Here is a 26,137-nt window from a genome sequence, read left to right on the forward strand (position 1 = left end):
ACAGTGAAATTGTGCAATAAAAATGCTTAAAATTCCATTGAAATAATTTTAGTGGAGAATTTAGGGACGTAGAGGGCATACAAACACCCCCCCCCCCCCCCCCCCCCCTATTTGAAAAATAAACCCAACATTTTTTTACAAAAGATGGCCCAAATGGTCCACGATTTTATGTTTTCTGGAATTATGCTCCCTTTCAAAAATCCTGGATCCGCCCCTGAATTTGGAAAGTTTATGAGCATATGTAGCTATTGAATGTCTATCTCATGTAAGTTTAAACTACAAAGGCACTGTTTTGATATAAGAAACCCTAAAAAAAGTTGAACAAAACATAAATTCTACTTTCACATGTACATTTTAAGCTTCTATGTACGAGTTGGACCAGATTATAAAACAGATGTCTGTGGTCCAGATAGACCATACTATACAACAAAACGCTAATTAAAATTGCAATTTTAGTACACTGAAAGTGCTTTATAATAATTCTATGTCCAACTGATATTGAAAATGTTGTTTTCAAGTCTAGTTTCATTCTGAATTAATGTGTTGAAAATAAAAATCATCCCAAAATTCCAAAATTGTGGTTAATATTTTTAGACAATTGGAAAACAGTAGATACCTTATCCATTCAACTTTTGAATGAAAAACAATGTAACCTTATGCACTTTTAAATGTACAATTATGTTACTTAAAACAGGAAGTAGTTTTAAAAAACTGACTGTCACTGCAACCACCAGTAAGTGAGAACTTCCCTAATTTGTCATGAACACGTTTGTTCATCAAAATAGGAGTTTGACCAATAATTGATAACTTTTTTAATATGGAAACCCCCCAAGGAAGTGCTTCTGTACCTATCATAAATAAGAAAGCTAAATATAGTAAGAGCTAGCGATACTAAATACTAAGCAAATATAGTAAGAGCTAGCGATACCAAATACTAAGAGACACATGAGTCAGTTCTCTATCCTTATTCAAGTAACATAGGGAAGATATTTATCATAGAATAACTAGTCCAAGAAGTCAAATATAGAAAAATATTTAAAAAGTGACTGAACAACACATTAATTCATGAATGTGTGTAGAGCATAATTAATTATTAGAGTTGTTCGGTCACCATAAATATTTGAATTCTTAGATTAGATATTCTTTTTATTACATTGACCATGGTCTTTTTAATGGAAATGAAGTCAAAAATGCAAGAAACTGTATGTCTTTTTTTAGGAATTCACAATTCGCTTTAATGCAATGTCATTGACAATACACATTGTTTTATGACGTCAGAGGAGTGAAACAATAGGATTTATGACACATGTGAAATTATCCAGTTTTTTTTTATTGGGGGAAATCATGGTATTTCATTGTAATGTACTAATTGACCTCCTTAAACTGTTCCCTCTACATTTCTTAATTAGGATATATAAGTTATTGTTTTAAATTCAAGGAAATCAACATATACCAGTACTAATATGTAAGTTAAAAACTAAAAGTACAGGAGTCTAGTTTACCTTGTCAACAACATTGACATCTGCCCCTTTAGATTGGAGATATTTTATAATTTCTGTATGACCTCCGCTGGCTGCCATGTGTAAAGCAGTTTCACCATGCTAAAAATTAAAGATAATGCATCATATGTTTGTTCTTTGTGTAGTTCATTTTTTTGAAAAAGTGCTTATTTTGTAAACAGAATCTTTACAAGTTTATTGTCCATTATAAATCACAACTTCACCTACCAGTTCTTGTATACTTATAAAAACTTATCAATAAAGAGACAGACATAAAGTAAACATTTGTTTGCTTCTGTTTTCAAAAATATTTTGGCCCTCATCGATCATGAGGCTTGAATACTGTCTTCCAAATTTCCATCTTCAATGTACAAGCAAGTTAAAAGTTGGTACTTCCATCAAGTGCTCCAGGAGCACATTTATTGAGAGAAATAAAAATAAGTGTGTTATCCTCAACACATGGATATATATATATATATATTTTCTGTCATGTATTTCAAGGGTTAAAAATACTGACATGCTAGAAGGAACAAAATAAAACATGTACTACTATTACTGTAGATTCATTTTTATTCATGGTAAACCAATTTTCGTGGGTTTCGTGGGTCACAGCAAACTACGAATTTAAAACTTCAACACAGAATAATCTGGAGAAATGTGTATCTAGTCGGATGTTTATTTCTGGTTATGTCGTGCAATTCTAGTATAGTGATGACTTCAGTTGCAATAAACATGGTAACATAAAAGGTGTTTTTGAAATAAAATATAAAAGTAATTTGATTAAAATAAATACTGTAAATTCAGATATTATTGCGTGCATTTATTATTGCGATTTTTCAAAAATGGACAAAAATGCGAGATTAATTATTGCGATATCATGAAAATCTGCATACAGATATATGCAATAGACATCAGAATGCGAGTTCTTATTATTGCGATAGTCACCCAGTCGCATTATTCGCATTAATAAAAACCTCGCAATAATTTCTGAATTTACAGTAATCAAATCCTTAGAATATCAGTGAGAATTTTAAAATTGTTTAAATGGATTAAAATCGTTCAAGGCAATAACTGTAAGATACTGTAAGTTGTTAATTACCGTGTCATAATTTGGTTGATTGATTATTAAAAAAATCAATAGGATTAAGTACAGGACATTGCGGTAAATTTCACACCTTTTGACTTAAACAAAAATTATTGACAAGCTTTTTATAAGATAGATTAAGCTTTTTCAAATAAATTTCCTTAAACTGCTGGTTAAACATTTTTGTTTAATTAATTCTGGACAAAACGACAACTTTTCGTGATAAAATTTTAAAGGGAAAATGTAGGACACAAGCTGCATTTCAAACAATATTCCAACAAATTGTCGTTTAAGCAAGTATTTTTATTGATTCTGGACAAAAACGATATTTTTTTCGAAATAAAACTTGCCCAACAAAATATGTTATATCAATTATAAGCGTGTTTCTTACTTTTGACCATTTTCTAATGTCAACTTATTATGTTGTGATTAGGGTAAATAGCTTTCAATCAGTTGTACATCAAAATCGATGATTATGACAATTCAAAACATTTTCAATGCATTTCTATCTTTTGTTTTATCAGTATTCAAACACAGATCCATGAATTTATGAATCTGAAACATTTTTTTTTTTAAACAGCGATCCACGAAGAAGTGTCTTTTTTTCTCTATTCACGAAAATTGATACCCACGAAAATAAATGAGTCCACAGCAGATCCTAAATATTTCATATAGCATCCTGGTAAACAGGGAAATTTGAAATACCATCTTTGTTTCTAAAAATTATAGCATCACATCCATAACACAATCTATAAGAAAATCAATTCTGATAGCATCACATTCAAGAAATATAGCATCACATTACCATGATGCTAAAAGGCCCTGGGGAGAACACTGCACAGTACCAATTTTTCACCTGTATAACATATTACAATATGTTAAAACTCATAATTGAATACTTGAGTTATCATCAACTTGACTAAGCAAGGACTATATGCAAGGATTATAAAAACATAGGTGTCTTGAAAGAAGATTAAGAATTTTTGATGGTTTAAATGTTTTGAAAATCACTGAAAAGATGCAATGAAAACATGTCTTACTTGCAATTTACCTGACCACAAATAATTATGAATGAAAGGTTTTGTAGTTAAAAAAATGTGAAGAAAATTTGAATTTAAATAAACTACAACAGCAGTTTGTGTAAAAACCAGAAGGCATAAGTTGTTATTGGCTTTGAACTAGCTGTCAGTAACTGCGAGTACTCTCAGAGCTGTACTTAGTGTCTTTTTCGTTGTGGGGATGTATAAATACCCTGCCACATCCAGTCGATTTTTGTTAGATGTTTTTCTGCTTTGTATCAATCTGATGAGCTAAGCCATTTTCAACTGATTTTATAGTTTGTTCTTATGTTGTACTTTAACATCACTGTTCAAGGTTAGGCGCTAACAAACTAGTTTAACCCCGCCACATTCTGAATGTGCCTGTCCCATGTCAAGAGCCTGTAATTCAGTGGTTGTCGTTTGTTGCTATATATTATATTTGTTTTTCTTTCATTGTTTTGTACATAAATCAGACCATTATTTTTCTCGTTTGAATTGATTTACTTTTGTCATTTCACTGCCTTTTGTAGCTGAATTTGCTGTATGAGTTTTGCTCATTGTTGAAGGCTGTACGGTGACCTATAGTTGTAATGTCATTTGGTCTCTAGTGGAGAGTTGTCTCATTGGCAATTATATACCACATCTTATTTTTATAATTACACCCTGAAATGCTACACCTGCTTAACTGATCAATGATTGAAGTTTTTACAATAAGTACCACATCAACGTAACATAATAAGTGAGCCATGTAAATCAGGTCATGGTCAGATGATAACACCTTACAATCATCACATATTCCAAATTTAGTTGACCTAGTGCTTTTAGTATCTGAAAAATAGAGTTAACCAGGAAAACTTAACAATGACCAATGATCTCTCCTACTTACCTGAATTCCTTTAACACTAGGAACTCTTCATTAATCCTGGGTTTTGATTAGTGCCCTTTAGGAGAGTGACCAATCAGCAGTCAGATAATTTGATAGAGATAGGTAAATCATGAGCTGATTCCGAATGATTGATTGACATTTTTCATAGTCTATACATTCAGGCATTGTAGCTATATTACAGCAGCAGAACATAACGACTGAATTATTCAGATTAATTCTGTCACAGTAAAAAGATTAATAAAGAAAATTTATACCTTATTAGTGGCCAACAAATCTATATTCTGTGCCATTTTCACTAGATCTTTTATTCCTTGTAAATTTCCTTCTTCTGATGCCCCAAACAATGCTGCCATTACAAAATTTTCTGCTTTCTCCTGCAAAATAAATATCAGAAATTTTTTGAATGTTACAATAAAATTTTTTAAGATCTTGAGCTAAAACACTCATACCTTGCCATCTTCATTCAGTGACATCCTACTGTGCTTATACAATAGGCATTGCCCTTTTACAATACCTGTTTGCCAAAATTTATTTTCAAATTGCAGTTGGAGTTCATCTCTTTTAGATGATCATTTTTGTCCATTGCTTGAGAAAGGTTGTTAGTACATGTATTGTATAGAGAGTGAAGTGTAATACAAATATTTTTATTAAATACAAGAGAAGGCCTAAGCTATTGAACTTGAAAACTATACGGTATACCTCTTTCAAGATCATATATCAAAAGCCTGATTATAAAAAAAGATAAACTAATTCAAAGTCTATCAAAATTTCAAAAATATTCCTCAAACTAAAACCACATTAAAACAGGTAAAATCCCTATTACTTGGCCACAGAACCATTTGACCATTTTAATTTCATATCCATGAATAGAAACAGTGGAATACTTGCAAGGAAGAGAAAGCTGTCAGGCTTAAAGATCGTTTTAAGATTTTTTTAAAGAATAGGTGCAATAGTATACCAAGTACTTCATTTCTGGCATAAATGATATCCGCCATTTTGAAATCTTAGTGGCACAAAGGTAGCATTAGTGCAAATGAGTTGTGGTTCAAAAGGATGCATGTTTTGGTGCAAACAGGTATCTCCCCTTTTTGAAATGGTCAATGCCTTTTTTTAAGTACACTGACTCACTTTTTTGGACCATGATAAAATTTAGAAAATGAATTTAAAGAAGTGGTTGTGTCTTTTGATTTGTATGTTTTGCCATTTTCACTGTTCTTTAGAAATAATCCAAAATACTTGAGAACAAAATTGCTACCAACATCTGTAGGTTTCTATTTCCTAAATAAATACTGAAATTCTAAGAGGGACAATAACCCAAAACTGCAGATTTATAAATTGGTTCTTTATCTTGATAAAACAGATGTTTCTGATAGAATAACTCAGATATCTAGTAAAAAGCAACATTTCAATGATAAATGAACAAGTTCTTAATTAATCTGTGATTAATTTGACATGGCTATCAGTAAAAACATGCTAAATTTCTGGGCCTGTGTCTATACTAAAAAATATATGTTACAAATCATCTCTACAAATGTATTTCTTATCAGAAGTCATTTAACCTGTATCAAAACAAAAACAAACTTGTCAGAAGTCATTTAACCTATATCAAAACAAAAACAAACTTGTCAGGAGTCATTTAACCTGTATCAAAACAAAAACAAACTTGTCAGAAGTCATTTAACCTGTATCAAAACAAAAACAAACTTGTCAGGAGTCATTTAACCTGTATCAAAACAAAAACAAACTTGTCAGAAGTCATTTAACCTGTATCAAAACAAAAACAAACTTGCAAGATTTGTTTATAATCTCTTTTCTGACTCATTTCTCTAGTAAGTGGTAACTGAGTGTTGATGTGCCTAATGACGATTAACTTCTTATCATCATTGAAAATAATACCAAGAGACATACCCACTGGACGAGAGGATTACCGTCCTTAGACAGATCCTTGACCTGTGTAAAATTTTATTAACTGTCAAAACCATCCCCTGCAAATTAACACAAGTGTTCCTACTAACTTAATCTTGGACGAAAAAAAAAATAAATTAATCACTGGATAAAATTCATTAATCTACAAGACTAAAATAGAACAGAAAATAGGAAATATTATGTGAGGAAAAAGAATGGGGAACTTACCATGAAAGATCTGTATGACACGATAATCAGACAAAGATTGTACAATGATGTACAAGTGGTTGATGTGCCAAAAATGTGATTACAGTAATGATCCTTAGTGAGAAAGTACTTTGTCATGTTATCAATAGATATTGGCATATAATAAGTAACAATAACAAATCGTTATCACCACAAACCTCACCAATAATTATTGTTTTTCTTCTTTTGCTTTGTTTTGTTTATACTCATGAGGAATGATTGGTGCTGTAAGTTTTATGTTGTTAAGTCAGAGATATGATTTTGCCCTTCTTTGTTATGAATAACATAAAAGTTTTCTGATTATGATTTTTTGAATGGTTTGAACTTTTGTTTAAATAGGTTTTTGACCTTCTTCATTATGAATAACATAAAAGTTTTCTGATTTTGATTTTTTGATTTTCTGATTTTGATTTTTTGAATGGTTTGAACTTCTGTTTACATAGGTTTTTGACCTTCTGCATTACGAATAACATAAAAGTTTTCTGCAGACTTTTATTTTTGAATGGTTTGAACTTCTATTTCCAAATTATGGTCAATGAACTAAGAGTTTCTGTTGATATCAAGCTTTTAAATCTATTTTTAAGTAGACAGAATACATTTCGTTTTCATATGGTGAGAACTGCCATTCAAACCAGATATACATAAACTCTACAAAAAAAAATCTTGCATTGACTTGTTTGATTGCCGACTTCAAATTGAAGATGAAATAAAATGCTCCGCAGGGCGCAGCTTGATACGACCGCAGAGGTCGAACCCTGAACAGTTGGGGCATGGACACAACATTCAAGCTTGATACAGCTCTGAATTTGGATTGTGATTAAATATTTGACACAGCATAGGTTACTGACACAGAATGAATGTGGTCTAAGAACTTAATTTTTTTTATTAAATTGGACATTCACCTATTATGGTCCAATATCCAAAATCTAAATACATGGTTAGATTCAACATATCAAAGAACCCCAAGAATTCAATTTTTGATGAAATCAAACAAAGTTTAATTTAGGACCCTTTTGACCTCAATGTGGACAAAGTTGATAACGGGGCCCAAAAATCAAAAATCTAAATACATGGTTAGATCTGAGACTACTATAACACAGAGATTGTTATAGTAGTCTCAGGTTAGATTCAGCATATCAAAGAACCCCATATATTCAATTTTTGTTGAAATCAAACAAAGTTTAATTTTGGACCCCGATTTGGACCAACTTGAAAACTGAGCCCATAATCAAAAATCTAAATACATGTTTAGATTCAGCATATCAAAGGACCCTAAGAATTCAATTTTTGTTAAAATCAAACTAAGTTTAATTTTGAACCCTTTGGACCTTAATGTAGACCAATTTGAAAACAGAACCAAAAATTAAGAATCTAACTACACGGTTAGATTCGGCATATCAAAGAACCCCAAGAATTCAATTTTTGATGAAATCAAACAAAGTTTAATTTAGGACCCTTTTGACCTCAATGTGGACAAAGTTGATAACGGGGCCCAAAAATCAAAAATCTAAATATATGGTTAGATTCAGCATATCAAAGAACCCTAAGAATTCAATTTTTGTTAAAATCAAACTAAGTTTAATTTTGGACCCTTTGGACCTTAATGTAGACCAATTTGAAAACGGAACCAAAAATTAAGAATCTAAATACACGGTTAGATTCGGCATATCAAAGAACCCCAATAATTCAATTTTTGTTGAATCAAACAAAGTTTAATTTTGGACCCCGATTTGGACCAACTTGAAAACTGGGCCCATAATCAAAAATCTAAATTCATGTTTAGATTCAGCATATCAAAGAACCCTAAGAATTCAATTTTTGTTAAAATCAAACTAAGTTTAATTTTGGACCCTTTGGACCTTAATGTAGACCAATTTGAAAACGGAACCAAAAATTAAGAATCTAAATACACGGTTAGATTCGGCATATCAAAGAACCCCAATAATTCAATTTTTGATGAAATCAAACAAAGTTTAATTTTGGACCCTTTGGACCTCAATGTGGACCAATTTAAAATCGGGGCCCAAAATCCAAAAACTTAATACACGGTTAGATTCAGCATATTAAAGAACCCCAAGAATTCAAGAATAAAACCCCACTGAAATTGGTCAAGAAATAAGCAATTAATACTGTGCAATTGAATATTTCTTGCTATTGCGCAATACTGTACAATTGACAATTTCTTGCTATTGCGCAATATTGTGCTATTGGATATTTCTTGCTATTGCGCAATACTGTGCAATTGAAGATTTCTTGCTATTGCGCAATACTGTGCAATGAAAGATTACTTGCTATTGTGCAATACTGTGCAATTGAAAATTTCTTGCTATTGCACAATACTTATTATATAATAATTTACACATCCTGTTTGGTGTGTATCTCCTACCATATCATTATTATTTGCTTTTAAATATAAATCATAAATAACCAACTGAAAATGGAAAATTTTAAAAGAAAAAAAAAAGGAAAAAAGAAAAAAAAGGAAAAAAAAAAAAAATCCCCCCCCCAAATTTTTTTTTGAAACCCCTTATGATTCATCAACCCCAAACTCAATCCCAGCCTTCCCTTTGTGGTATGGTACCTTGCAGTACAATTTCAGAGAGATCCATACACTTGAACACAAGTTATTGTCCTGAAACTAGAAAAATGCTTGTTTTTTTCCCCTTTTTGGCCCCTATTTCCTAAATTTTTGAGGGAATTACCCCCAAAATCATTCCCAGCCTTCCCTTTGTGGTATGGTACCTTGCAGTACAATTTCAGAGAGATCCATACACTTAAACACAAGTAATTGTCTGGAAACTATAAAAATGCTATTTTTGGCCCCTTTTTGGCCCCTTATTCCTAAATGTTTTGGGCAATAACCCCCAAACTCAATTCCAGCTTTCCCTTTGTGATATGGAACCTTGCAGTTCAATTTCAGAAAGATCCATACACTTACACACAAGTTATTATCATGAAACTAGAAAAATGCTTGTTTTTTGCCCCTTTTTTGGCCCCTAATTCCTAAAATTTTGAGGCAATTACCCTCAAAACCAATCCCAGCATTCCCTTTGTGATATGGAACCTTGTGGTACAATGTCAGAGAGATCCATACACTAACACACAAGTTATGTCTAAAAGTTACAAAAATGCTTATTTTTGGCCCCTTTTTGGCCCCTAATTCCTTAACTGTTGGTACCATAACCCCCAAAATCAATCCCAACCTTCCTTTTGTGGTATTGAACCTTATGGTAAAATTTCACGGAGATCCATTCACTTAAACTAAAGTTAGAGTGCGAAAACCAATGTGTCTTCGGACGACGCCGGATGACAACGACGACGACGACGCCAACGTCATACCAATATACGACCAAAAAATTTTTAATTTTTGCGGTCGTATAAAAATGAAAAAATGTGAAAAACCAAGAGCTCAAAAATTTAGTTGTAAAACTTTTAAACATTTGCTCCACATCCACAGAAAATTACACAATTTTTACTGTATTTCCCTTAAATAAGACGATAATGTTCAAATTTAATCTTCCAGACACCTGCTTTTCAAATTTTTTCAATTGAATATGTACATGAGTGCATTACGTGCATGGTGTACCTTGACTTTTCAGAATAGTTTTTGTACAAACAAGGAAACTGCTGCATTGTTAACTTGAAATTAAAACTTAATAAATATCCTTCAAAATTCAAAGGTAAATAAACTTAAAACTTTACAATAGAAACCATACATGAGTTTACCAATTTCCTTGCATTCGTCAATTTCATTTTCAATTCTAACAAGAGCTATTCTAAAATTGTCTAAATTTAAACAATCATTTTCAGATGAATTTCATGTTGAAATTAAGATAAAAGTTCCCAAAAGCTACTCAATACTAATTTCAACAATTATGTATAAAATTCGAATTGAAATAACCCAAAAAGTACAAGTGGGTTAACACTTCTATAGTTCATGGTGTAACAGATAATTCACAGTCACAGTTTAATTTGTCATTATTTCTAGTCCATTTGACAAAGAATAGTTTCTCATATGGGGATTTATTTTGTCTTTCTTGCCAAGTAAAAAAAATTGTATAATACAATATCAACATTCTCTTTAAAGACATCTGAACCAATAGAATATTAAAAAAAATCCCATAATGCAACAGCATTTATGAATTGGTCCAATCTTCCAAACCAATAGGAAATTTTAAGATAACTGACCGACTAAGATGGATTTTTTTGTTTGGAGTTTTCCAAATACTAATTAAGGAGGTGTGGGGTATACTTTAATAAGAAAGCAATCCAATGACAAAAAACAGTGTTTATACCACTAAGTTCCAAGCTGTAACTGCTATCTAGATTCACTCAAGAAACAATTTACTGAAGCATTCCAAGAAATATTGCATTCAGCTGATGATAATATAAGTATGAAGAGAATTAAACTGTATGTAATTTAAATACAATGTTATAAAAAGATCTGTCATAGACGTCATCACTCTTTCAAAACCTCATTTACAAAAAAACTATATAGCTGGAAAAAAAAACCCAAACATTTTCTTATCTAACTTGAAGGAAAAGATTAATTCAGTGCAAATTAATGACATTATGTCTCTATAAACCAAACAAAATCTTATATTAATACCATCTTGTTTTTCTATATAATAGAATCTATAGATATAATTGAGGTTCTATGGAGCTCAAATTGCTCAGATGGAGATCCCCTTGTAAAATATCTATTTCAAAAAAAGTTTCCTCCAAAATCATGATCATATATGGTGGCCATCTTTAATGTCCAATAGTGTCAACAAATTTGTTCTGAGACTAAAGACTGAGTTACCAATATCTTTGATTGTTGTTTGTGCAAGAAACAAAGTTCATAGCTGTAAGAAGTCTTCATAAGGGGGAGTTTGTGTAGTTAAATTGATAATCAAATTATGTTCATTTAAGTGAGATTGAGTTAGATCACATATCAATAAGTGTTACTATCCCTGAACCTTTAAGGTCCAACAAAGCACATTGCCTTAAATTTAAAAAAAAAACTGAACATTCATTCTATATTTGTTGCAAGACATTATCAATCAATCAATTAATCCTTCATTAAATACACTGTTGACACAGAGATATGTCGTGCCTGTTGGCATAAAATTTAGAAAAAAGAAAACAATCTGATGGACAGCAATATTGTTAATTAATTCAAAGTTGCTGGACCACGAACTAGTGGACAGGGTCTTGAAATGGTCAACAAACTGAGATGTACAAACAGTAATGTAACTTTATAGAAAATATCATTGGTCATTGTAAGTATTTCCTATCAAACTAACTTAAGCAGAAAACTTAACCTTGAAAATTGCTAATTGATAGAAAGTCACTGGACCATGACCTATGGGGGCAGGACCTCAAAATTGTCTTCAAACTGATATGTACTGATAGTAATGCAACTTCATACAAAATATCAGTGATCTATAACAAGTAGTTCCTATCAAACTAACTTAAGCAGAAAACTTAATATTGAAAATTGCTTATTAATTGAAAGTCATTTAACCATGACCAAGGGGGCAGGCCTCGAAATAGTCTTCAAACTGATATGTACTGATAGTAATGCAACTTCATACAAAATATCATTGATCTATCACAAGTATATCAAACTAACTTAAGCAGAAAACTTAACAATTTTTGATGCCAATGACGAGAAAAGCAATACCTATGTCTAGCTTTCCACGATTTTCGTCGCAGGTGAGACAAAAACTACAAACTTAGGCTTATCAAGAAAAGATAAAAAGTATGTCTGAAAATGAGCCAAATTTCTCACATTTCCTCAAAACCAGACTTCAATTTCAATAGCATCAAAGATTTTTTTATAAAGATATTCTTCTGACTAATTACTCATTACTAATTTTTGTTTTTAAAGAAAGCATAACATTTGATTCTGCTTAGAAACAATTCTATCAATCTTGTTTTTCATTTCTATCAGAATCTTCATTCAAAACAGATGCCTGACCCTACACCAGACTCAATTTGTGCTTTCTTTTTTTATTTTCTGATCGAAAACAGTTGTTATTTGTTGTTAATTCCATTTCAAACAGATATGTCAATCAATCAATTAAATCCTAAAAATAACAGAAAAAAACATGTGATCTATTTATACAATTATTTGTAAATAAAGAATTGTTTCTGGGTGTTCTGAACTTGTCTGAAATGTATCAACATATAAGCATAAAATAATGGAAAGACAAAAGGGTAGATAAAATAAATATGTACCTTTTGATGTTCAATAATATTGTTGTGTTAAACTTCAAACATCATTATACAAAACTTAATAAAATGCTCCGCTGGGCGCAGCTTGATACGGCCGCAGAGTTCTAACCCTGAACAGTTGGGGCAAGTATGGACACAACATTCAAGTTTGATACAGCACTGAATTTGGATTGTGATTAAATATTTGACACAGCACAGGTTTCTGACACAGAATGAATGTGGTCTAAGAACTGAAAAAATTTTAATTTACCTATTCAAACCATATCATTATTACTTGCTTTTATGTATAAATCAGAAATAACCAATTTAAAATGGAAAATTTTAAAGCAAAAAAAAGGAAAAAAAAAATCCCCCCCCCCCCAATTTTTTGAACCCCCTTATGATTCATCACCCCAAACTCAATCCCAGCCTTCCCTTTGTGGTATGGTACCTGCAGTACAATTTCAGAGAGATCCATACACTTGAACACAAGTTATTGTCTGGAAACTAAAAAAATGCTTCTTTTTGGCCCTTTATTGGCCCCTAATTCCTAAAATTTTGAAGCAATTACCCCCAAAATCCATCCCAGCCTTCCCTTAGTGGTATGGTACCTTGCAGTACAATTTTAGAGAGATCCATACACTTAAAAACAAGTTATTGTCTGGAAACTAGAAAAATGCTTATTTTTGGCCCCTTATTCCTAAACGTTTTGGGCAATTACCCCCAAACTTAATTCCAGCTTTCCCTTTGTGATATGGAACCTTGTAGTACAATTTCAGAAAGATCCATACACTAACACACAAGTTATTGTCATGAAACTAGAAAAATGCTTGTTTTTTGCCCCTTTCTTGGCCCCTAATTCCTAAAATTTGGAGGCAATTACCCCCAAAATCAATCCCAGCATTCCCTGTGTGATATGGAACCTTGTGGGACAATGTCAGAGAGATCCATACACTAACACACAAGTTATGTCTGGAAGTGACAAAAATGCTTATTTTTGGCCCCTTTTTGACCCCTAATTCCTTAACTGTTGGTACCATAACCCCCAAAATCAATCCCAACCTTCCTTTTGTGGTATTGTACCTTATGGTAAAATTACATAGAGATCCATTCACTTGAACTAAAGTTAAAGTGCGAAAACCAATGTGTCTCCGGGCGACGACGACAACGCCAACGTCATACCAATATACGACCGCAAAAAATTTGCGGTCGTATAAAAATAGCTAAGGTAGTCTGAATCACTTATTTGTTTAATTTTCGTGGTGAATATGTATGAAATAGTGGAAGTCAAGCTAACAACAATCAATCAACCTACTTCATTCAAAAACACCTTAACCTTTCTACCTAATTTTAACCTGAGTGTCACAATGCTCACAAGTTTTGTCTGCATTTTATACATCAAACTTGTTATAAAAGGGCAAGTTCAAGTGTTTTTATGTAATAGTTATATCAATGTTCCTAAAATAAATTTTGGCAGTAAGAAACACCACAGAGTTACATAGGCATTTTGATTGTATAGAAATTTACTTTATTATGAATGTGCCTAATGGATAATAAAAGCTCCTAGTCATGTCTGAATCACATTCTGATCAGTAAAGCCCATCAAAATTATTTTCTCAAGACTTTCATACTAAATATGAGCCCTCAAACTGAATAGCTTTTGAATGAGGCTTATAATGGTCCACTAATTTTTGTACCCTGTTTAATTCCTATCTAACAGTTACAGCTGGGTCAAAAACTATTATTGGTGTGTTCATGGAATTTGAATCTAAGGCCTTCTTGAACTAGATGTGTCGCAACAACACGAATGGCCCTGTCTCAAAAAGTTGAAAAATCTGCAATTTCAACAACACATGTGGACACAAACATGCATGGATAGTATCAATGAGTAGTTAAATTTCAAACTATTAGCAAACAGGAAGTGGATGTACTAAAGATGTGCTAAAACGACATGAAAATTATCTGAACGAAACATAAACTTGATTTGTAACTCATCATGGTAGACTCACATATCAAAAATCAGCGCAAAATCTGAAGGTGTTTAGAAAAAAAAGCCGTATAACTATAACTGTGATTTTCAACAATTTATTAAAGTCCAAAGCCCGTAATTTCGGCAAAAATTAGCAGAGTAGAACGAAACTTAAACTTGATCTGTAACTCATCATGGTTAACTCACATACCAAAAATCAGCCCAATATCTGAAGGCGCTTGGAAAAAAAGTCCGTTTAACTGTGATTTTCAACAATTTAACAAAGTCCAAAGCCCGTAATTTCGGCAAAAATTAGCAGAGCGGAACAAAACTTAAACTTGATCTGTAACTCATCATGGTTAACTCACATATACCAAAAATCAGCCCAATATCCTAAGGCGTTTAGAAAAAAAGTCTGTATAATGGTTTGTTGCGGAATGACGGAATGACGGAATGACATTCAAACCCATAAGTCGAAAATAAGCTGACAACGCCATGGCTAAAAAAGAAAAAGACGAACAGACAAACAATAGTACACAAATACAACATAGAAAACCAAAGACTGAGCAACAGAAACCTCACCAAAAACTGGAGGTGATTTCAGGTGCTCTGGAAGGGTAAGCAGATGTGGCACCCATCGTGTTGCTCATATTAGTAAAAACCCGGTAATAAGTCTAATTCAGTTACTGAGGTCACTGGATGAATTTACTCTTGATCTCATGGGAACCATAAAGGCTTACAAAGTCAAATGTCAAAATTTTTCCCTATTTGAGAAATCTGTTGACAAAATATACTAGTACTGGTTTGTCATTGAAATAAATGACATGCCATAACTAACTGATAATCGTTATTTTCATATAATTATAAAATTATACAGTACATATATACCAGCTGTCAGATCAATATATACAGAGAATGTGCAAAAAGTATTCAGTCACAATGGCAGCCTGTTTACATTTGAAAAAGAAAGTGGCAAAGTTCATACTTTGAATGAACAAACCAAAGAAATACAACAAAAAAAAAGGAAATGTACAACTGGTAATTTAATGACCTTAATTTGGTAAAAAGTAAGTTAATCCTGTAAAAACTCAATATACAGTTCTATATCAAATAGCAGCCCATTAGCAGTAAGAACAACCAACAATGACTGAGAAAAATGTCATTTTGTAGTTTCATTTTCCATGTCAAAAAGATTTTTTTCTCTCAGAATTTCACAACTTTTCAAATTATAAGGTAAACCAAGTACCAGCTGCTGCTGCAGTGGTCTTTTGGTAGAATGCTCACCACAAGTGCAGAAGGCAAGGTTTTATCCCTTGGCACGTCAAACAAAAAGTCAAAAATAGGTCGTTGCTGCTCCTTGAATAACCATGTAGCAGTTACAAATTAGAGCAGACTTTGGATCAGAGTTAGAAAAATGTGATAAGGGAAGGCAACATGTCTTTCTGCAGACTGTTACATAGAGAAATGGCATAAACATCCAAGTATCAGGTCAACATCTGCATTGAGGACAGACAACAGGTGAGAAATATGTCATTTTGAACCTTTCTTTAAGAACATGACTGTAATTTGGTCAAAAGTAGATATACATCAAGTGTGGTTTGTAAAAAAAAATTACACCACTGCTTTGCATAAATCAGTTCAATATTTGCAAGGTGAAATGACAAAAGCAAAGAAACAAGTAATTTTCAGAAATAAAAAAAAATTATTATTTTTATCATAGCAATGGTGATATGTTGGTTGGTTGACAGGAAATAAATGTTAAATTGCCTAATGATTTTTTTCAGATTAAATTTGTTAAAATATTTATCAAAAATTTCCTTAGCGGTGTAACAGTTATTAATCTATTAATTCTGACTTATTTCAAAAGAAACCAGATGTTAAGTGACCTTAAAATTCAAACGTATTTCATTCTATGTTATTAAAAATTACCTCAAAAATGTTTGAAATAGTGACTGACTGATTGTCAGTAAATTCTTCCTTATCAGAAATCTCTCCAGAAACGATTTCCTCCATTTCAATGAAATCCTCTTCCAAAAAGCCCTCAGATATCAAAGAATGACTTCCAGTGAGTTCTATGGTCCCACTATCCTCAGACTCCTCGGTCATTTCACTATCCCATTCAAAATCACCATATTCACTTTCAAATTTGCAAATGTATGGCTTTGCTGTGGTGGTTTTTGAATTATCATTCAAAGAATTGTGAAATGTATTAGAGTTTTCTCCCTTGTCCTCTTCATGAAAAAGACAGACATTATCAAATTTCTGTAAACTCCCATCAGGTATCGAATCATTGCCATTGTCAGAATCATCGAATTGCATTACTAACCCAGAATCTACATCATAGTTCTCTGGTATGCTAGATTTATCGCTTTTCTTTGCCACATTTTTATAATTGAAGCTGATCTCGTCAGTTTCATGGAGTGTAGAGTGATCAGTCATTTTGATGATTATGTTTACAAACTTCACAATTCAAAGAACTTTCTATAGATTGGGTAGTTAACTTCTCAATAAATATTTCCACATCCAACCTTTTTGTTGTTTGTAGCTAACAAATTTCTTTGATTACAGGCAAGCATCAGGTTTTGGTCTATAAAATTTCACTTTTTACATCTCTTGCAAAATTTAAATGTTAATTGTATAACCATATGCTATACAGCTTTTCTATGTTTTCATCAGTGTATTATCAATAACAAAACTATTTGATCTTATCGGTGAGATATTACTTAAATCCGATAACATATCTTTGTCATTCAATCCTCAATCGTCACCTGTAATTTTCTACACAATATTTATTTTTTTTATACACTTTTATGAATCATCTTTAAAATATTATACCCTGCCATATGTTTCAATTTATTTGCCTAATCCATTATCTCTTTGTAGTTTAATTATAAAATTGGGGAGCCCATTCCATTAATGTTCTACAAACAAATTTACTTCTCCACAAATCTATTACATTCCCCAGAAGACATGCACCACTGCACTGTATTTAATGGTTTTTTGCGATTCAAAGTGCAATATGCAATATTCCATAAAGACTTTCTATCTTTATTTAAATTAGGTATTCAGAATGCATGTGCATTTAAAATAATATTCCTTTTTCCAATATTAATGCATCACTACTTCTGATCAGCCTCAAAATTAAAAAAAATCATTAACAAATAACTAAAAATGACATAATTTTGTCCATATGTTACTGCATCAGATAAACTTTTCCTGCCTTTTCTGTTTCACAACATTCTTAACCTTGAAACACAAATATTTTATTCGTACTAGTCTATATCTATTTGTTTTTTCTCCAGTAACATAACAATTAACTGCAGTAAAATACACATCAGCTAATTACAACTGGAGCCTGTAGTTATGCAACATAACAGCTGTTTCAATCTTTTTCATTTCATAGAATTATGATATTTATATATTTCACCATATGTTTCAATCAGCTAAATGTCCTTTATAATCCAGAGTTGCAGTTTTAAATTTCAAATTTCGTTGTCCTATTCATGTGAAAAATGTTCCTTATGCACTAAAAATCAGTCAAAGGAATAAATGTAATAACTTATATGCAGTGATTTGCATTCAAAAATCATTAACCACTAATCATTCTGTTTGCATCTGACATATTTATCTGGCAGTAGAAAATATCCACATATTCAAAGAAATTTTGACTTCCTCACATCAAATGAAACTGAGCTTTTACATGTACAACCTTATCACCACTACTTGTAAATCAACTGACTCTAAATGATAGTAAAACATAAAAAGTAAACTGTGCACTCTATTTAAATAACAAAATCATGTTACATTTCAGATCGATGTTCTTCTTATTACAGCACACGACTTCTTTAGATCATAAAAAAGTCCACAAACGAATTTCAATCTACATCCTTGTCAAGCATTAAATCTTTTGAAATTCAGAACCTTTCAGTTTAAAATGCTAACTGTGATGACTTTCCAATTAGTATGATCAGACCTATGTCAACTGATATCTATTGATAGCAAACAAAACCACACAAAAAACCCAATAAATTCTGTTCTAAATTCGATAAATGCTGCATGTCACACTTCCCGCATCAAGTTTCAATCAATGGTTAATATTTTCTATAGATTTCTACTTCACGACAGGTGCTTCTATACCTATACTAGTTTCTCTACCTATATAATGGTAGACTGTATTATGTTATGATTACGGTACAAGCTCCTTATCCTCCACTTAAAGATCATTAAGACCCCCTGAGCAATCCATGATAAATTTTATCATTGCCTTGTAACAGTTTGTACTAATTGATGACGATTTGTAAGGATTAATCCTAATAACCTTAGTCCATTTGTTTTTTCCACTTATTTGTCAAAACATGTCAACGCAATGATTATCTATTTATTATATTTTCCTTATTCAGGTCTCTCAACTCCCCCACTGTTTACTATGTGGTTTTTATGTAAATTAATTGTCTATCGTTTAATTCTATACATCCTTTGATCCTAATATATAATTAGCCAGTTTGGTCCACTTTTAAAATCACTTCACTTTAAAAAGATGTCAAGGTTTTTTACATTTATATTTCCAGACATAGAATATTGTTACTTATTGCAAGTTAAAACTGCTATCAACACTTTAAATCACATCTGCACAACTATTATGCAAGCTCTTTTCTTCCTCAAATAATGGGATAAAATTTTTTCCAATAATTTAACTTTTAAATTACTTCTATGTATATAAGCTGTGATTATTATTTAGCCAAAAAAATCATAAAAATATTATTTACCAGATTTTTTTGATAGTTTTACCATTCAACCCGACACAGAAATAATATTAAAGGATGGCATACATAGATAAGACTTTCTATACACTGCCAATATTAAACAATCATTTTTTTATTATACGATTTCAATGGAGTTATTTATTTGCTATAAATGCTTCACTAAGTACTGAAATAAATATAAGAGTAATGAATAGAAAATCTGCATGAATTATCAAAAGATTTTAAAAAAATTAAAAATTTGTAAATTTCATATTTAACGTTGCATAAAACTTTTGATCTCTTCTTTCTGACATAAAATTACAGGTTATAAGTCTTTAAAATAATTAAAATTTTAAATCCTAAATTTCAAAACTCTGTATCAAAGACAATTACAAGTTTTCCAAATCTTCTTTCAAATAAGTAAAATATATATGAAACTAGTTTTATTACCTACAACTAAGATTTGTCTAAGAACAGACAATCTGCAGATGAAAAGACATTTAATCTGGATAGAAATAAAGTAGCATTAATGTCATATTGTTTTCTTTGTCAACATACCCTTAGTATAATACCTAGAGATTTTTCTGAGCAAGATAGCTTAGGATAGAGGGTAATACTGTTTGTACACATAATATATAAAAGTAGTGGCATAGATACTACACAATTTTTTTTTCATTGCAATTATAACAGTGATCTCATGCAAATTGAGACTTCAGTTTTTTATCATTTAGAATGTCCTTAACTGTTTTTTTTTGTGTTTTTTTTTTTCACTTTTTTTTCTTCAAAAGATTTATCAATACAGTGAAATTTAAAACTAGAGGCTCTAAAGAGCCTGTGTCGCTCACCTTGGTCTATGTGCATATTAAACAAAGGACACAGATGGATTCATGACAAAATTGTGTTTTGGTGAGGGTGATGTGTTTGTAGATCTTACTTTACTGAACATTCTTGCTGCTTACAATTATCTCTATCTATAATGAACTTGGCCCAGTAGTTACAGTGGAAAATATTTTGTAAAAATTTACAAAAATTTACAAAATTTATGAAAATTGTAAAAAATTGACTATAAAGGGCAATAACTCCTTAAGGGGTCAATTGACAATTTTGGTCATGTTGACTTATTTGTAGATCTTACTTTGCTGTACATTATTGCTGTTTACAGTTTATCTCTATCTATAATAATATTCAAGATAATAACCAAAAGCTGCAAAATTTTCTTAAATTACCAATTCAGGGGCAGCAACCCAACAACGTGTAGCCTGATTGGTCTGAAAATTTCAGGGCAGATAGATCTTGACCTAATGAACAATTTAATCCCTCTCAGATTTGCTCTAAATGCTTTGGTTTCAGAGATATGAGCCAAAAACTGCATTTTACCCTATGTACTATTTTTTAGCCATGTCATCCATCTTGGTTCGCGGGTGGGGTCATCAGACACATTTTTTAAACTAGATACCCTAATGATGATTGTGGACAAGTTTGGTTAAATTTGTCTTAGTAGTTTCAGAGGAGAAGATTTTTGTAAAAGATTACAAAAATTTATGAAAAATGGTTAAAAATTGACTATAAAGGGCAATAACTCCTTAAGGGGTCAACTGACCATTCTGGTCAAGTTGACTTATTTGTAGATCTTACTTTGCTGAACATTATTGCTGTTTACAGTTTATCTCTATCTATAATAATATTCACGATAATAACCAAAAACAGCAAAATTTCCTTAAAATTACCAATTCAGGGGCAGCAACCCAACAACGGGTTGTCAGATTCATATGAAAATTTCAGGGCAGATAGATCTTGACCTAATGAACAATTTTATCCTATGTCAGATTTGCTCTAAATGCTTTGGTTTCAGAGATATAAGCCAAAATCTACATTTTACCCCTATGTTCTATTTTTAGCCATGGCAGCCATCTTGGTTGGTTGGCCGAGTCACCAGACACATTTTTTAAACTATATACCCCAATGATGATTGTGGCCAAGTTTGGTCAAATTTGGCCCTGTAGTTTCAGAGGAGAAGATTTTTGTAAAAGTTTACGGACGACGGACGCAGGACGACGGACGATGGACGCCAATTGATGAGAAAAGCTCACTTGGCCCTTTGGGCCAGGTGAGCTAAAAATGAACATATTTACACATGTTGATTGATTATGATATTTTATAAATAAAGTCAAAGTCCCTGTGAACGGGGTGTATTCTACTATCATACCTCTATCTCTTAAGTTATAAAAGTATAAATCCAAAGTCAAACAAATCCTAATCAAATGTTAAACAATTTATTATTCAATATGATAAATTTGATCTTTCTGAACTTTTCATTTTCAGATTTCACTAGATTTCCTCAATTATCCATAACATAAAAAAGAAATCTTAAGCCAAACCCAGTTTGAATAAAGGAATACTTCCTTAGCTTGATAATTACATGTCAAATACTTCCTTTTATCAATAAAATTTGGAGATTTAGATAACTACAAAGAACTTACATGTAATCATATTTCTAACTGAGTTGGCCATGAAAATAGCTGCAAATAACATGATTATCAGGGTAATTTTTTTTTTTTAAACTCTTACTTATAGATCGAATAGTCACTAGTTTCCAATTTCAACCATTTATCTTAAAACATGTGAGTCTACCAAGGAAGATTTGTGTCACCTGCTGTCTCCAAATATTGATAAGCAGACAATTAGGAAATCCATCTTTTGGTATGGGAAACCCCAAAATTACTCCTATAAAGTATTATAACAGCAGATGCACCACTTCCTGTCCTGTAGAAGAATTTGTGTAAGTATTACAGAATTCTTTCAAGCTATTGTCAAGGGGTAATAGATTAAATAACTATTATCAGCAGAAATGGCTTCATACAATTTTAAGCAAAACCCCCAAAATTATTCGTATCAATAGTTATACAACTAAATTAAATCATATAGGTACACAACTTCAATGTGCTGTAGAACAATCAGTGTATGTTTGTGAAGATGTTTTCAAGGGTTGCAGATCCACAAAGTGTGAAACGGACAACTACAACTCAAAGTAATCTACAATTGCAATATGCCCCGGTCTCAGAAATGCGTTTCAAACTTATACAATAATTATTTAAGGAAAAAAAAGATCTGAACAGAAAAAGGTCACTTCTGCAAGATGGATTTGGATGTAAAACTCTATTTGAATTGATGTAAATACGAGTGCCATTATCAGGAGGGAAGCGTTTTAATAATGCTCCACATCAAATATAATCCTTACACCAAGTTTAATGGTAATTAGTTACTGAGAATTGGAGAAATATAAGTCTTTTAGCTTTTTCTTTTAGGCTATTATATTCCCATGTATGCTTGTTGACCCACCTTAAGCTGGTTGTTGTTTGTTACCTCAGATCAAACAAGAATAGACCACTATTAGTCATGCTAAGCCTACCCTCACTCAATATTCAAAAGTATCAGAAACCAGAACTAGGTGTCTGACAGATCCAAGTGCACACACGTTACACACCTCATAACTGTTGAGCTGCTGACCAAATATGAAGTCATTCTGTTCAGTGGTATTGGAGAAATGTGTGACGAACAAGTAAACATATTAAACAAGAGTGCACACGCTGAAATGTCTCGCCTTCTTTACTAATCATTTATATTATGTTGATAGTCCCAAATATAAAGCTTTATTACAACTGTCACATAAACTTAACATTAACCAAGTAAACTAAACATTGACCAATGAACCATGAAAATGAGGTCAAGGTCAGATGAACCATGCTAGGCCAGCATGTACAGCTAACAATTCTTCCATACAACAAATATAGTTGACCTATTGTTTATAGTTTAAGAAAAACAGACCAAAACACAAAAACTTAAAACTGAGCAATGAACCTTGAAAATGAGGTCAAGGTCAAATAAAACCTGCGTGACTGACATATAGATCATAAAATATTTCCATACACCAAATATAGTTGAACTATTACATATAGTATTAGAAAAAAAGACCAAAACTCAAAAACTTAACTTTGACCACTGAACCATGAAAATGAGGTCAAGGTCAGATGACACCTGCCAGCTAGACATGTACACCTTACAATCATTCCATACACCATTTATAGTTGACCTATTGCATATAGTATTAGAAAAAAAGACCAAAACTCAAAAACTTAACTTTGACCACTGAACCATGAAAATGAGGTCAAGGTCACATGACACCTACCAGTTGGACATGTACACCTTACAATCATTCCATATACCAAATATAGTAGACCTACTGCTTATAGTATCTGATATATGGACTTGACCACGAAAACTTAACCTGGTTCACTGATCCATGAAATGAGGTCGAGGTCAAATGAAAATTGTCTGACGGGCATGAGGACCTTGCAAGGTACGCACATACTAAATATAGTTATCCTATAACTCATAATAAGAAAGAAATTAACATTACAAAAAATGTTGACTTTTTTTTCAAGTAGTCACTGAACCATGAAAATGAGGTCAAGGACATTGGACATATGACAGACGGAAACTTCGTAACATAAGGCATCTATATACAAAGTATGAAGCATCCAGGTCTTCTAGCTTCTAAAATATAAAGCTTTTAAGAAGTTAGCTAACGCCGCCGCCGCCGTAGCCGGATCACTATCCCTATGTCGAGCTTTCTGCGACAAAAGTCGCAGGTTTGACAAAAAAATCAAAGTACAAAGGTATAATAAAACATAATGACATATACACACTTTAGCTATTAAGTATAAATTAAGTAAAATATAAATACAAGGGGAACACAAAATGAAAATGCAACTATAAAAATTTAATATGTCCGAAGAGCTCTTCTGGACACATCCGCATCAAAATCACCTAAAGCCCAAAATCCATCCTGTATTATTTGTGAAGTTGACACAGAATATATATCTATAAAGTCTTGGTATCTTCTGATAATCTTTTTGAGAAAAAGGACAAGACATTCTTTGACAAAAACTTGGCTCATTTAGTTTTTGCTCAGACAGTTGAGTAGCAGTTGCAAGCTCTTGAATATTGTATATGAGTTAAGAAATGTATTCTATACACACGTGAAGTTGGTATATTGCTGCTAAGGTGAGGAAAATTTATAATTTCAAAATTGAAATTGTCTAGGTTTGTTATAGACTATGGCACTGTGATGACAGCTGGTGTCAAATTAAAGGTATCTGTCTAAAAATGAGACAATATAAACCCAACCAAAAACTAGCTGTGTGCCAGCTCTGGAATGCTAATCCTGATCCACTTGAGGCACCTGATCATAAAAGTAAAAGTTAGAGATTTGGACAAATGGACCATTTTGTGGTAATTTGTGACAACCAAGTTATAATACTGTCCATAAAATTTTCAACTAGACACCCTTAACTTTACTTTCAAGAACCCTTTGTTCTACAACTTCCTTGTAAGCATCAATCCTTTACCAAGGAAATCCTGATAGGAAAATCAAGCTCTGGTATATAAGACAGAAATTTACTCTCAATATGCAGCTGCTGATTGAATGTTGCTACACAAAATGGAAAGCTGACACTGTGAAAATTAAAGTCCTCTTTTTTTTTGTGATTTGTAATTTTCAACCAACCCTCACTGTTGATTTCAAGGTGCAAGTTAATGAATAAAGCATATCTAGCTGTATAGATGAGACACAATAAATGACAACAGTTGAACACTTAAAATAATTTATTTGAATAATTTCAAAATTTATAATTATGCATAAATTCTCCTATAAGTTCAATTATTATGCAAGCAAAGCTAAAAAAATGTTATTTTGGAATAACCTTAAAACAATTGAAACAGTTAATTACAATGCAAAGCAAAACTGGTCAATTGTAAGAAAAAAGTTTAACTTGAATAGTTGAAAGGCCAAGTCTGATTCAGACTGGATAAGTAATTTCTTGAATATACACAGTAACACTTATAAATAATTTTTTCCTTCTGATTAAATACCAATGAGAACTGTTTTTAGAGAATCTTAGTCTTCATCCATCCTTTAGCCATGTAGTATAAGAAATCAAGATGACCTTCTCCCTGTCCTCAAATGAAATACCTCAAAAATGAAAATTCCATCATTTATCAACCACAATGATAATGGAATGGTAATACAGATTGACATCAGATTTTATTAACATTATCAATTTCATAAAAGAACAGAGTTCCAATGTCCCCCGCGTTGCACATATTTTATCTGTTCAAGGTCAATAATTATGAAAAAAAAATGTTTTGTTTTTTAAATTTTGTTAAAGTTATCCTTTATTAAGTTGAAGACTTAATGATATATGTAATATTTCCAAGGGTCATAACTCTTTTAAAAATAATTGATCGGCACTGATTTTCAGTATTGTCTGAGACATTGCTGACATAAACCTACAATATAAGTTTCATAAAAATCTGGCAAGAATTGTACACATGAGAGCGCTAACGATGCAATTTTCCATATAATTAATGTTTCCAAGGGGCATAACTTTTTTTTTAAATTATTGATCGGCACTGATTTTCGAACTCATCCGTGACATTGCTGATATAAACCTATGATATAAGTTTTTAAAAATCTGGCGCGGGGTCTGCATAGGTTACAAAAAAA

At 31.9% G+C, this 26,137-nt stretch overlaps 1 protein-coding gene and 1 long non-coding RNA gene across 8 annotated transcripts in view; both read right to left on the bottom strand.

Moving 5' to 3' along the window:
- Positions 1-26,137, bottom strand: part of LOC127733238 (death-associated protein kinase 1-like) — a 90,174-nt gene that overhangs the window by 23,593 nt on the left and 40,444 nt on the right. For 6 of the 7 annotated variants that reach the window (XM_052242547.1, XM_052242549.1, XM_052242546.1 and 3 more), the window contains 2 exons: positions 4,764-4,883; positions 1,503-1,601 (listed from right to left, as the gene is read on the bottom strand). In XM_052242547.1, coding sequence (XP_052098507.1) covers positions 1,503-1,601; positions 4,764-4,883 — 219 coding nt within the window. Of the gene's footprint in view, positions 1-1,502; positions 1,602-4,763; positions 4,884-16,759; positions 19,374-26,137 lie in introns of those variants that run through there. The other variant, XM_052242552.1, reaches the window with a different exon arrangement.
- LOC127733275 (uncharacterized) lies at positions 9,336-14,021 on the bottom strand. The gene is made up of 2 exons (XR_007997058.1): positions 13,785-14,021; positions 9,336-9,724 (listed from the first exon to the last, which is right to left on the bottom strand). It is a non-coding gene; the product is annotated as an uncharacterized LOC127733275 (long non-coding RNA).

Source organism: Mytilus californianus, unplaced genomic scaffold (genome assembly GCF_021869535.1).
Source record: "Mytilus californianus isolate M0D057914Y unplaced genomic scaffold, xbMytCali1.0.p SCAF_3, whole genome shotgun sequence".
Taxonomy (NCBI): domain Eukaryota; kingdom Metazoa; phylum Mollusca; class Bivalvia; order Mytilida; family Mytilidae; genus Mytilus; species Mytilus californianus.